At 49.2% G+C, this 14386-nt stretch overlaps 1 protein-coding gene across 18 annotated transcripts in view; it reads right to left on the reverse strand.

The window, feature by feature from the left end:
* robo2 (roundabout, axon guidance receptor, homolog 2 (Drosophila)) overlaps positions 1-14386 on the reverse strand; it is a 1628477-nt gene that overhangs the window by 30023 nt on the left and 1584068 nt on the right. For 14 of the 18 annotated variants that reach the window (XM_072513070.1, XM_072513078.1, XM_072513075.1 and 11 more), the window contains 2 exons: positions 12645-12853; positions 1620-1802 (listed from right to left, as the gene is read on the reverse strand). In XM_072513070.1, the coding sequence (XP_072369171.1) occupies positions 1620-1802; positions 12645-12853 (392 nt within the window). The remainder of the gene's footprint in view (positions 1-1619; positions 1803-12644; positions 12854-14386) is intronic. The other 4 variants (XM_072513085.1, XM_072513084.1, XM_072513082.1 and 1 more) reach the window with 1 other exon arrangement.

Genomic DNA, 14386 nt, shown 5'->3' on the forward strand with positions numbered 1-14386 from the left:
TCCTGGGAGGTGAGCACCGTTGGCGAGGCCAGCATTTAATACCCAGTCCCAACTGCCCTTGAGAAAGTGATGGTAGCTACTGCAACCCAGGTGGTGAAGGTAAACAGCGCTGTTCGGGAGGGACAGGTCAAACATTCTCACAGTGGAAAGATTTTCGGAGCAATGGAGAAAGTGAAGGGAAGGAGTGGGACTAATTTGATAGCTTTATCAAAGAGCTAGCACAGGTACGACAGACGAATAGCCTCCTTCCATTTTGTAGAATTCTATGAATCTATGGCCATGGATGAGCAAGGAACTATGCAGATATTACCAAACCATGGAATCTCAGTCATATCGCAATGCTATCCTGCAGTTGACATCAACCACACTGCTGTGTGGAGTTGCCAAGCATAGGCGAGTGGCCTGTGGGTGGGGGGGGGGGGGGGGGGGGGGGGGCTTACGGGTGGGATCACAGTGAGGAAGGGGGGATGGGTGGACTGGAGGGCAAAGAAGGGTCATCTCCAAGCTTCTCCAAACATCACTGGGAAGTGACCAGACAGCCCTCCGACCCTCGGAGAACTCTGGGGCTTCCCCAGTTCTTGGTCTCGATCACATCGCCCACTCGCTTTGCTCCACCTTTGGCAGCCGTACTTCCAGCTGGCTGGGCCCCGGAGCTCTGGAATGCGTCTCTGCCTCTCGACATTCTCCTCCTTAAGACACTCCTTCGACTCTTTGGGCAAAACATTTTCTCGGCAGCTCTAATATCGCCCCCTGTGGTTCAATGCCAATTTTCTGTCTGGTAACCCTCCTGTGAAGTGCCTCGAGATCTTCTACAATATTACAGATGCTGTAAAAATGAAAGTTATTTGTGGTGCTTGGGGAAAAAAAGAAAAAACTATAATCTACCATGATGCGAGAACGACAGGCATCAATGAGCGATCTGCATTTGCTGTTGAGCTTTTTCATGGCTTTGTGCTGAATTGGAGCGGGGTGGGAGGGGAGGGCAGTGAGGAGGTTCAGCAATTAGTTTGACACCTTAGGGAGGAGGAGGAGGAGTGGGAACGGACAGGGGGGTGAAATACGCTAAGGCTCCTACTCCTAAGTGCTCTGAGATGGGCTCTGGTGGAAAAGCGACACGTGTTGAGTGCAGAGAAGGCAATCAGACAATCAGATTGTCCATGATGCTCCTCGAGGTCAAATATCCCCTGGATGTTCGCCCAAAGAGGGGGAGCCACAATAAGTCTCAGCAAGCCCTGAGAGAGAAAACTGCAGGAGAGAGCTAAAGAAGCAAAGACCCAAAACAGGCACAGCGGCCTGGGCAGCACCGACGACAGACGTCGACGTGACACAATACAAGAACTACAGGGAAGCGAGGAGCAAAGGACCATGCAACTATTCTTTAGAGAACAGGCACCAGAGTTGATCTAAGTTCACCAGAGCGCAAGATGGGATCGAGGAAATCAAAGCTGCAAGCATCCCAAGCCATGCATGTTAAAATCCATCAGAAACCAGAATTTTACATATGTCCCAGATTAGAATCTGAGACAAGAGAGAGAGAGAGAGAGACAGAGCGACAGGGAGGCCAAATCAAAGCCTCGGTGAAGTCTTCTCTTAGCAAGGAAGCTGCTTTTGGTACAAACCTGTCCTCATTAAGCTGGTGCCCTCCATCCTGAAGCCAGCCCTGTCTGCCGCAGTGGCGAGAGCCTGGGCAAAGTCGCCATCGGTGAAGATGGAGTCGGAGGAGGAGCTAACAGCGCTAGATCTCCGGCTAGACATATTGCGCTCCTCCTCGGAGGCCGAACCCCATCCGTTTATCATTGAACCTGGAAACAAAGGCAGGTCAGGTTGAGGAGAAACATCAGAGCAACACTTCACGTTGAAATAAAAAGCAGACAGGGTTCTCACTCTTGAAAACTGCACAAAGTCAAGGAAGCTTTGCTAAACCTGTGTAAATCACTTGCTGGTTCGCAGCTGGGGGGTGTGTCCACTGCTCCACACACTTTAGGAAGAATGTCAAAGCCTTGAAGACGGCGTAGAGGAGCTTAACTTGAATGAAATGTGGCTGAGGAACTTCAGTTAATGCGAAGAGAAGGAAAGGGCAAGGGGAGATATAAGGGGAGCATTCAAATCACGATGGGTTTTGATAGATTAAATAAAGAGAAATTGTTTTGAGTGTCAGAAGGGTCAGTAACCAGAAGACACAGGGGGTTGGATTCTCCGCTGGCGGGACTCTCCGTTGTGGCGACAGCGTACCCACGCCCGGGGGTTTCCCAACGGCGTGGGGCTGCCCACAATGGGAAACCTCACTGGCCAGCTGGCGGGACGGAGAATCCCGCCCAGAGTTCAAGGTGATTGGCAAAAGAACCAGACGTGAAATAAGACTTATTTTTAGTGCAGCAAGTTGTTCTGATCTGGAATGCATTGCCTGAAAAGGCAGTGGAAGCAGATTCATGAAAATGATCAAGGCTTTTAACAGGGCTATGGAGAAAGAGCTACAGGGAACCGAGGCGAATTGAGTGACTCTTTCAAGGAAGGACATATGAAAAGATCTTCTCCTGTATCCTCCTACGGTGGGAATTTCCAGTCCGGCCCACCACGGCAATCGTCACGGGCGAGACAGAAATTCTGACGGACTACCAAAAGGTCTGTTGACTTTGGGGCATGGGTTTTCAGTCCGGTAGTGGTCATGATCAATAAATCCCACCCCTTGATTCTAGTTAAAGACAAACTAAGACCCAGCCCTTTCCAGTCTTCAACCATTATCCCAGCTTAGCTCCTCTCAAAGCTGGACAATGAATCCTTCTTCAGGTCTTCAAGATATCCAAGAGCAAATCAAAAGACTTGAAGTGCAACTCTGGAAATGAGATACTTGGCGACAGTCAGGATGGAGAGGCGAGTGCTGAGTGGGAGATTATGTTTTTTTTTAACGCTGAAGGAGTCCCTGAACAGCTGGAGGTAAGAACATTCAATCCTTGACAGATCTTAGCAACTGAAAGGTTCCTGCAGATGTGTGATTCTGGCACTGTACTCCATCCATCGCACCTGATCTGCTCCATTACGTGAGGGGCCTGTATAATTAATAACTTCTTCCAGATACAGAACAGGACAACAGCAAAGGGCAAGGGATAGATCGCGACTAAGCGCTTGTTACGCTGCGGATGAAAACACATTGGAACTCCGGCTGTCTCCACACCGTGGGGCATGTGGTAATGGAAAAAGTCCCAATCCCTCTTTAAGAAACGGAAGCTTTTCGCTCCCTCAGTTATACAGTTACCATCTCATCTCAGCGGCCCCCTCCAAAACCTACCTGAAATTCAAAACTGAGAGTTAAAGGTTACGGAAAAAGGCCTGAGAAAGGAAGGAAGGCAGAATGATAGAAAGGAGGAAGGGCGGGGGGGGGGGGAAAGAACTTGCATTTATGTAGTGCCCCTCACAGCCTCAGAATCTCGCCGCCGTCAACGTGGTGATGCACGAAATGCAGCAGCCAATTCTCACAAAGCCAAACTCCACAGGGGTCAGGTCAGGTCAATGACCAACTGATGTGCTTTTGGTGAAGGTGATACGGGAGCTTCTTTAAAGGGTGCTAGGGGAAAATCTATCTGACCAGGCAACTGAGGAGCATCGGTTTACCGTCTAACAAGATAGGTGGCACCTCAGGCAGCGCAGTCTTCCTAGGCTATAAGCACCAGCCTGTGGGGTCGTTGGGGGGGGGGGGGGGGGGGGGGGTGCTGATGTTGTACCCAGCGGTTTACTCACACAGAGGTGTTCGGGCTGCGAGTATGATACTGGCGGTGCCTTCAGCTGCAGTAAGTGGATTTGAAATCTGCCCGTCTGCCAGCATCAGCACACCCTGCAGGGCAAGGGGGCATGGTGTTGGCCTGTGGGACCTTGGGTGTTCAGAATGATTGAAGCCCGTCCCTTAGATCCCAAATGACAAGTCGTTGTTTTTCAAAAAAATAATTCTCTTTTCTCCATTCTGCTGTCGGATCACTCCGCTGCCCCCCAGAAATAAAAAAAAAACGACTGAAGTTCATGAACTCCAGAGGGAAAAATAATACAGGCATGGCAACACAGTGAAGTTCAAAGAGGCAAGCGGTGTAATGGATATTGACAGGCAAGGGGCACTGGATTGTACAGGCTGCAGAACACTTTACAACTGTTCATTTTGCAAGAGATTGTGTGAGACTGAAGGGGGGATGTGTGTGTGTGTGTGGTGTAGAGGGGAGGTTCAGAACGCAAGTAGTAGGAGCAGGAGTAGACCATTTGGTCCCTCGATTCTGCCCCACCATCCAATAAGGTCATGGCTGACCTGGTTGCGACCACCCCCCTCCCCCCCCCCCCCTCTCCCTCCCCTCCACATAACCCTGGACGCTCCTGTCAGTCAATAAGTTTGTCCAACTCAGCCCCGGATATATTCAGTGACCCAACCTCCACTGCTCTCTGAAGAAGAGAATTCCAAAGACCATCCCAGTCTCTGGGATTCCTCGCCTCCGCCAGAAATGGGAGGTCGCTTAATTTGAAATTGTGCCCCCTCGTTCGAGATTCTCGCGGGAGGGGAAAAGTGGGGAGCGTTGAGAGACAAAGGGAGGGAGAGAGAGAGAGAGAGAGAAAGAACTGAGGCAGGGTCTGCTGGGGAGGTCAAAGTTTGGAGGGGCACGATCCTACTTTGAAATGAAACGAGATAGCGCTTGGAAACAAAAACAGCAAAGGCAGCGAGTCTGCAAGAAGAAGGAAAGAGCTCTGGTTGTTTTCACAGGTCCAGCAGCACGTTAATACGCTTCTTTAAAATGTATAACATTTGATATCAAATGAAAGTACAAAGAGAATGACTTAATTGGAGTAGAATGCAGGGCAGAAATGAGAGTGAAATTTAAGCCCTGTGAAATCACCACTGCCTGCGACACAATGTCAAGTAACGGGCCGCGGAATTGCTTTGGGGAATTTAATTTAAAACAAAAACAAAAACAATGTGACATTGGCTACCCGGTCTGAAGAAATATATATCAAACTTCAAACAGATCGAGCCCTCACACACCAGGCTGCGACACAAAAGCCGGCGTGCGATCGCTCTTTCAAACCGCGTACATCTTTCCTGGGCGATGAACTTCTCCTGTTTCAAAGATAACTCCTTGCGTTTCAATTTGCACAGTTGGGGATTCCGGTAGGACCCAGACATAGGACATGGGGGGGGTAAAGATGTTTTCAATTCCAGGGCCTGAGCCGGGGTGGATTAGACCGATGGCACGGGCCGTGTGGGGTTCTGCACAGCTTCAGGTGCACTGGACCAATTTTGCTGCCTTCGTGAGGCTAGTTTGCGAATGTTTAGGCTTTTAAGGTTTTTTTTAAAGTTACTGGAAGCGCAAGCTAACACCCACGCAGAGAGAGTAACCGGAATCTCGGTGAACAGGACAAGTAAATCTCCTTAACTAATCTGACAGAGAGATTGTGAAATTAACATCAGGACTTGAGAAGGAAATGTAAATTAGAGCGGATGAATTCAGTGTCAAATCAGGCGCAGAAAGAGAAATGAGAAGGGAAGACAGATTGGATTGAGAGAGAAAAAAAAGACAAAAAGTTAAAAACATTAAGTTTCTAAATTTTCCAGCAATGATTAATGCTTGAAGGAATGAGGCTCCACATTTGCATTCGTTAATTTCAGAGCCAGAGAGGTTGTTGGGCGGCGATTAACCTTTATCACATTAAAAGGACACTTCTGCTCAAAATGAAAAAGACTTAACTCTGTGCGCCATTCTCTGATTTGGAATTTCCTATTCAGCGACACCAGGAATGAGCAGAAGTGGGCGGAGGAGCAAAATGAGGCAGAAAGCGATTAGATTCTGGTCTGATTCGGTCTGAAGTGTCAGCCTTGGCTCGCTGATAGCACTCTCACTTCATCGGTCAGAAGATTGTGCACTCAGGTACCACTCTGGACACTTGAGTAAATAATCAGGGTTGTTACTTGCAGCGCAGCCCGGAGGAAGCATTGCACAGTTAAACGCGGCAACTTTCAGGCGAGACATTAAACAAAGAGTCGGTCTGCCTTCTTGGGTGAATTAAAACTATCCTGTGGCCACAATTTCAAAGAAGAGTGGGGGTGTTTTTAACTTGGTCTCCTGGGCCAATATGTATATCTCAGCCAAAATCTCTGAACACAGAGTAAGGGGGTTACCGATGTTTATGGAAGCTCACGCCACTCAACTTGGTTGCTGCGCATTCCTACCGTGCAACAGTGGCTAAACTCGAAAAGATACTTGATTGGCTGTCAAGAGGGTCAGTACTGAGGGAGTGCTGCACTGTCAGAGGGGCAGTACTGAGGGAGTGCTGCACTGTCAGAGGGGCAGTACTGAGGGAGTGCTGTACTGTCAGAGGGTCAGTAATGAGGGAGTGCTGCACTGTCAGAGGGTCAGTACTGAGGGAGTGCAGCACTGTCAGAGGGTCAGTACTGAGGGAGTGTTGCACTGTCAGAGGGTCAGTACTGAGGGACTGCCGCACTGTCAGAGGGTCAGTACTGAGGGAGTGCCGCACTGTCAGAGGGTCAGTACTGAGGGAGTGCTGCACTGTCTAGGGTCAGTACTGAGGGAGTGTCGCACTGTTAGAGGGTCAGTACTGAGGAAGTGCTGCACTGTCAGAGGGTCAGTACTGAGGGAGTGCTGTACTGTCAGAGGGTCAGAACTGAGGGAGTGCTGCACTGTCAGAGGGTCAGTACTGAGGGAGCGCTGTACTGTCAGAGGGTGAGTACTGAGGGAGTGCTGAACTGTCAGAGGGTCAGTACTGAGGGAGTGCTGCACTGTCAGAGGGTCAGTACTGAGGGAGTGCTGCACTGTCTGCGGGTCAGTACTGAGGGAGTGTTGCACTGTCAGAGGGTCAGTACTGAGGTAGTGCTGAACCATCAGAGGGTCAGTACTGAGGGAGTGCTGCACTGTTAAGAGGGTCGGTACTGAGGGAGTGCTGCACTGTTAGAGGGTCAGTACTGAGGGAGTCCTGCACTGTCAGAGGGTCAGTACTGAGGGAGTGCTGCACTGTCTGAGGGTCAGTACTGAGGGAGTGCTGCACTCTCAGAGGGTCAGTACTGAGGGAGTGCTGCACTGTCAGGGGGTCAGTACTGAGGGAGTGCTGAACTGTCAGAGGGTCAGTACTGAGGGAGTGCTGCACTGTCAGAGGGTCAGTACTGAGGGAGTGCTGCACTGTCAGAGGGTCGGTACTGAGGGAGTGCTGCACTGTCAGAGGGTCAGTACTGAGGGAGTGTCGCACTGTCAGAGGGTCAGTACTGAGGGAGTGCTGCACTCTCAGAGGGTCAGTACTGAGGGAGTGCTGCACTGTCAGGGGGTCAGTACTGAGGGAGTGCTGAACTGTCAGAGGGTCAGTACTGAGGGAGTGCTGCACTGTCAGAGGGTCAGTACTGAGGGAGTGCCGCACTGTCAGAGGGTCAGTACTGAGGGAGTGCTGCACTCTCAGAGGGTCAGTACTGAGGAAGTGCTGCACTGTTAGAGGTGCTGTGTTTTGGATGAGATGTACAACGTGGGCACTGTCTGCCCTCTCTGGTGGATGTAATAGATGTCACAGTACTACTGCGAAGAAGAGCAAGGGAGTAATAACCGATGTCTTGGCCCATGTTTATCCCCCAACCACATCACAGAAAAAACAGATTATCTGGTCTTTGTCAGCTTGCTACCTGTGGGATCTTGCTGTGTGCAAACTGGCTGCCATGTTTCCAATATTAAAAGGGTGGCCACACTTGAAAAGGATTTCATCGGCTTAAGTACTTTGAAGCATCCAGTGGTCGGGTAATGTGCTTTATAAAGACAATTTTTTCTATTTTTCTTTGAATTGTACCTTGGGGAGGAGGCAGAGGTTTATTGGAATCGAGAAGGAACTTCATAGAATCATAGAATCTACAGTGCAGAAGGAGGCCATTCGGCCCATCAAGTCTGCACCGGCCCTTGGAAAGAGCACCCTACCTAAGCCTATACCTCCACCCTATACCTCCACCCTATACCCACATCTCCACCCTGTCCCCGTAACCCCACCTAACCTTTTTTGTACACTAAGAGGCAATTTAGCATGGCCAATCCACCTAACCTGCACATCTTTGGACTGTGGGAGGAAACCGGAGCAGCCGGAGGAAACCCACGCACACACGGGGAGATCGTGAAGATTCCGCACAGACAGTGACCCAAGCCGGGAATCGAACCTGGGACCCTGGAGCTGTGAAGCAACTGTGCTAACCACTGTGCTACCGTGCCGCCCTTCAGATTTATGGAGTGATGGGAGGAGCTGGGACGGATCTCCTTCAAGCAGAGGAGAATAAGGGGAGAATGAATACAGGCTCTGAAAATGATGAGGCGCTCTGAGCGAGTAAATAAGGAGAAAACCTTTCCGTTGCCTGAAGGGCCAGTCACTGAAAGGTGACTGACGGGCGCCCTGAGGAGAAATTTTATTTTTCTACACTGCCTGGAATGCACTGCCCGAGAGAGTGGATAATTCAATCGGGACTTTCAACGGCCTTTGGACGGAAACGCGAACAGGTAAACATTGTAGGGCTCCGGCGAAAGAGCAGGAATGTACTGTTAATTGGACAGCTCGGTCCAAAAAGCAGGGATAGTCACGATGGGGTAAAACGGTCTCCTTTTGTGCTCCACCACTCTATGAACTGAGGATTAGCCAGACCGAGGATGGGTGATGGATGGAACTTCAGCTTCTTCATTCAGGCACAGGGGCTCTTCAAAACGGAACACTCAAGTCAGCTTCTCGGGTCTTTAAGCTGTTATCGCTAATCAAGGCATTTGCATGTACATTGACATTAATTCTGTTCACGAAAGGAGGACTTTAACTAGGATATTAAACGTTTTCAGCAAACAGCACCTGAACAATAAAATGCCAGGATAATACGGTATCTCACTGAGGCTTGATTACATCTCTGATAGTAAAATTAATTTATGATCGCTCATCTATTTTTTTTCAGGCACCTATTCAGGCTACAAGTATCGTGATCCATGAATGTACATCCCAGATCCATTAACCAACAGGGAGCACGTACATCTACCATTATGCCTCAGCTAATTGCCAGATTAACATTTTTATGAGATAAAACGGGGCCTCTATGTCTTCCTTAACAAGCGTGTAATATTTGCAAAGATTCCTCAGTCTGTGAACATTGTAACTCCAAAGAGTTTAAACTGAGAATGTTTTCAATGGGGAGGCTGACACGGCATGACTCTGAACTATGCAACACTGTGGGTGGACTGTCTGCCCGATCAGACACTGTGCTCAGAAAACTTTGTCCCTTAACCAATCCAGCTTCCCTCGGTTGGGTTTGACCAGCTCTTCAATCATTTAATCGTTAATGGTAGTTACTGGTCCATAGAGTTTAAAAATGCAGACGAAAACTTCATCTGCACTGTCTCCATCATCAAACACTCCCAGGACAGGTAAAGCACGGAGTTAGATACAGAGTAACGCTCCCTCTACACTGTCCCCATCAAACACTCCCAGGACAGGTACAGCACGGGGCTAGATACAGAGTAAAGCTCCCTCTACACTGTCCCCATCAAACACTCCCAGGACAGGTACAGCACGGGGTTAGATACAGAGTAAAGCTCCCTCTACACTGTCCCCATCAAACACTCCCAGGACAGGTACAGCACGTGGTTAGATACAGAGTAAAGCTCCCTCTACACTGTCCCCATCAAACACTCCCAGGACAGGTACAGCACGGGGTTAGATACAGAGTAAAGCTCCCTCTACACTGTCCCCATCAAACACTCCCAGGACAGGTACAGCACGGGGTTAGATACAGAGTAAAGCTCCCTCTACACTGTCCCCATCAAACACTCCCAGGACAGGTACAGCACGGGGTTAGATACAGAGTAAAGCTCCCTCTACATTGTCCCCATCAAACACGCCCAGGACAGGTACAGCACGGGGTTAGATACAGAGTAAAGCTTCCTCTACACTGTCCCCATCAAACACTCCCAGGACAGATACAGCACGGGGTTAGATACAGAGTAAAGCTCCCTCTACACTGTCCCCATCAAACACTCCCAGGACAGGTACAGCACGGGGTTAGATACAGAGTAAAGCTCCCTCTACATTGTCCCCATCAAACACGCCCAGGACAGGTACAGCACGGGGTTAGATACAGAGTAAAGCTCCCTCTACACTCTCCCCATCAAACACTCCCAGGACAGGTACAGCACGGGGTTAGATACAGAGTAACGCTCCCTCTACACTGTCCCCATCAAACACTCCCAGGACAGGTACAGTACAGGGCTTTGATACAGAGTAAAGCTCCCTCTACACTGTCCCCATCAAACACTCCCAGGACAGGTACAGCACGGGGTTAGATACAGAGTAAAGCTCTCTCTACACTGTCCCCATCAAACACTCCCAGGACAGGTACAGTACAGGGCTTTGATACAGAGTAAAGCTCCCTCTACACTGTCCCCATCAAACACTCCCAGGACAGGTACAGCACAGGGTTAGATACAGAGTAAAGCTCCCTCTACACTGTCCCCATCAAATACTCCCAGGACAGGTACAGCACGGGGTTAGATACAGAGTAAAGCTCCCTCTACACTGTCCCCATCAAACACTCCCAGGGCAGGTACAGCACGGGATTAGATACAGAGTAAAGCTCCCTCTACACTGTCCCCATCAAACACTCCCAGGACAGGTACAGCACGGGGTTAGATACAGAGTAAAGCTCCCTCTACACTCTCCCCATCAAACAGGTGAGCCTGTGGAATTCTGTACCAGAGAAAGCATTTGAGGACAAATGTTTTCAAGAGGGAGTTAGGTATAGTTCTTGGGGCTAAAGGGATCAAAGAAAAGGGGGGGAAAGTGGGAACAGGTTACTGAGTTGGATGATCAGCCATGATGGTAACGAATGGCGGACCAGGCTCCAAGGGCCAAAAGGCTACCTCCTGCTCTGATTTTCTATGTTCTAAACCTACATCTTTCTCCCTCTCTTTCCTACTTTAGGACACAATGTGAATCCCACCTTTTTAATTAAGCTGTTGGTCACCTGAGCTAATGTCTTCTTATATAGCTCATTGTCAATACTGTTCTGATAATGCTTCTGTAAAGCGCTTTGAGATGTTTTACCACATTAGAGGCACCATATAAATTCAGGCCGCTGTTGAGTGATAAGTCTCGATTTTAAGATGACAATTGTGCGGCTGGGCGGATGGGTGTGTCAGGCAGCGAAGCCATCCACATTCGGTGATCATTTCAATTGGCCAACAGCAGATGGAAGAGTTTGTCACAATTGCAGATTAATTGCAGCTTTTTGACTCAATTTGAAAATATGATTTCCTGACATTTGGAAGAGCCTTTAGCTACCTTCCTTCACTCTAGATTCCCTTCACTGTTTGTCACTGAGGATTTTGAACAGAACCAATTTGCTCACAGTAAGATCTCAAAAGCTGGAATGAACTATATGGCAAGATAATCTGTTTTATCATGCTCACTGGCGCATAAATATTGGGCCAAAACTCTGGGGGCATCCCCCCCCCCCTCTTCTTCGAAGAAGTGGCTGTGAGATTGTTTATGTCCATCTCAAAGGATGCAGAGGTTTAATTTTTCACCTGAAAGGTGGTGGGTACCTCTGGCAGTGCCGCACTCCCTCAGTGTTACGCTGAACCATCAGCTGAGATTTTGCTCTCACAGGTTTGTGAAATCCGCAACTTTCTGAACGGGAACTTTCCCGTACCGGCCTCCCCGAACAGGCGCCGGAATGTGGAGACTAGGGGCTTTTCACAGTAACTTCATTGAAGCCTACTTATGACAATAAGTGATTATTATTATTACATGTGTGCGCAAGCTGCTGAACCGCAGCTGACACCTTTCGAGGGATTGAGACGGAGAAAGATAATGGCTGCGTTGGGAGAAATGTAAAGACGGAGCGATGAAAAGTGTGATAGAGATGGAGAAACAGCAATGGAGAGGTAGAATTCTGGGGCAGGATATTTCGGGTGGTGGAATTTTGTGCCCCATTACCTAGTCAGTGGAAAACGCATCCCACCAATCACACCGGCCCCACAGCCACTTGGAGATCACTGAGTCATTAATTAGCTGGAGACAAGACTCCCGTTCGAGTCCCGCCTCACCGAGCTGCCGGACAATCTGATTGGCCGGATGGAATACAACACAGCCCCCAGAGTATAAGTCCTGAAATCCCAAACCATGTCAATGGGGGGAGGAGGGGTGGATTTGGCAGAGGGGAGGTGAGATGTGGGGAGGGGGAGGTGGGGATTTTGATGGAGAGATCACAGGGGACAAGGCACCGACTTGGGGGGTGGCCTTGGGGGAGGAGGAGGCAGGGGGTCCTAATTTGGAAAGAGGGTTCTTGAGGTAAGCGCAAAATGCCAGGTGCCACACCCCCTTCCACCTGAGCAGGATGGCCGACTAACCTTACCCCCAGCCCTGAACCTCTCCCGCAGCCTCAACACTGAGGCCAAAGGGGAAGCTGATCAATGATTGGCTACTTCAGGTTCTCTGTTGGGTTAAAGGTGAGTGAGAGGGTGGTGGGGAGAGAAATAGAAAGAGAGTTGGAGACAAATATTATTTACTGAATCCAAAATCCAAATCTTCTGATGCCCATTCAATTTGGCAATGGGTTGAATCTTCACCTCACACCATTCCTCAGGGGTGAAGGAGCTGCTTACCTGTCACTGAGCTATCTAGGTTGTCTAGGCTGGAGCCTGGAGTGTGCGCTATTCCCCGCAGAGGCCTTGCCATCTCCAGGGCATCCTCGTCCTCCTCTTCCTCCTCCTCATCGGGCAAGTCCGTCTCTATATCTGAAATTAAAGTGCCGGAAATATACCCCAGGGGGAGAGCCGGGGCCTGAGGAGGGAGAGAGCTGCCTTGCATCTGCCTGCATTGAGAAAGAGCACAACAGACGGTTTAATGATGAGCAAAAATATCTTCATACAAACCCTGACACTCCCTTCAACACAGTTCAGGTTATTTCCCACTTTTGTTTTATTTCTTGATGATATAGACACACGTTTGGAGTTGTCCACTTGCCGAAGATGGAAGACAGTTAGATTTTGAAAGAACATGATGGACATCTGAAGTCCCCTCAGTCTCCGTCCTTTACCTAATCTACAGTGATCTCCCTCTCCATTTAATCGTCAGAGTGGAATTTATCACTTTTTGTTCCTCTTTTGTTCCTTTTTAATATTTTTTTCTCCATCTGCCCTAGGAGTGGGATTTTGAGTGTCTGTAATGTGATGCTTAAAGTGGGATGGACTGTCGAGATTACTTCCTCCGGGTGCAGACCTTCACTGAGTAACACCCTCCCGCAACCCCCCCCCCCCTCTACAGTCACTCTTCAGAAGCAATATTCTTCACTCTTTGGGCAGCACGGTAGCACAGTGGTTAGCAGAATTGCTTCACAGCTCCGGGATCCCAGGTTCAATTGCCGGCTTGGTTCACTGTCTGTGCGGAGTCTGCACGTTCTCCCCGTGTCTGCGTGGGCTTCCTCCGGGGGCTCCGGTTTCCTCCCACAGTCCAAAGACGTGCAGGTTAGGTGGATTGGCCATGATAAATTGCCCTTAGTGTCCAAACAGGTTAGGAGGGGTTATTGGGTCATGGGGATAGGGTGGAAGTGAGGGCTTAAGTGGGTCGGTGCAGACTCGATGGGCCGAATGGCCTCCTTCTGCACTGTACGTTCTATGTTCATAACTCGTCCTGGACTGTGACACCATGAATTATCGCGAGGGGAGGGTTCTGCTGGACACCCCACACTAACTCCGACGAGACGAGTCAGGCAGAACCTTCCAGAAAACTGTTGCGGTTAGGGTTGTATGGGGTTCTTGGGATGCCAATCTTCCCGAACTCAACAGAGGTCAAAGGTTTAAATTCCCAGGAAACTGGTGCAGGCAAAACGCAGGAGAACAATTATAGGTGAAGTCAAAAAAAGCTGTTTCACTATCATCTTCTTTGACCATTTTCATCTGACAGTGGTTAAAATATTGGAGATGGGGGTAAGACATTTTCACTAAAGGGTGTGGAGGCAGTGAACTAGTTGCTATGTCACCAGATGTGTAAACATGGAAACATAGAATATAGAAGCAGGAGGAGGCCATTCAGCCCTTGGAGCCTGCTCCACCATTCATTATGATTGTAGTAGAATCACAGAATTTACAGTGCTGAAGGAGGCCATTCGGCCCATCGAGTCTGCACCGGCCCTTGGAAAGAGCAACCTACTTAAGCCCACACCTCCACCTAATGTTTTTGGACACTAAGGGCATTTATCATGGCCAATCCACCTAAGTATGCAATCAATGTAAGGACATTGGTTCAGAGGTGATTGCAAATCCGTGTAATTAACCCACAGATTGGGCCAATTTGGATACCCTATTTTATCAGAAAAATCTTGGTGCCATGTCTAATGAACCGAGCT

This window comes from Scyliorhinus torazame, chromosome 8 (genome assembly GCF_047496885.1).
Source record: "Scyliorhinus torazame isolate Kashiwa2021f chromosome 8, sScyTor2.1, whole genome shotgun sequence".
Classification (NCBI taxonomy): domain Eukaryota; kingdom Metazoa; phylum Chordata; class Chondrichthyes; order Carcharhiniformes; family Scyliorhinidae; genus Scyliorhinus; species Scyliorhinus torazame.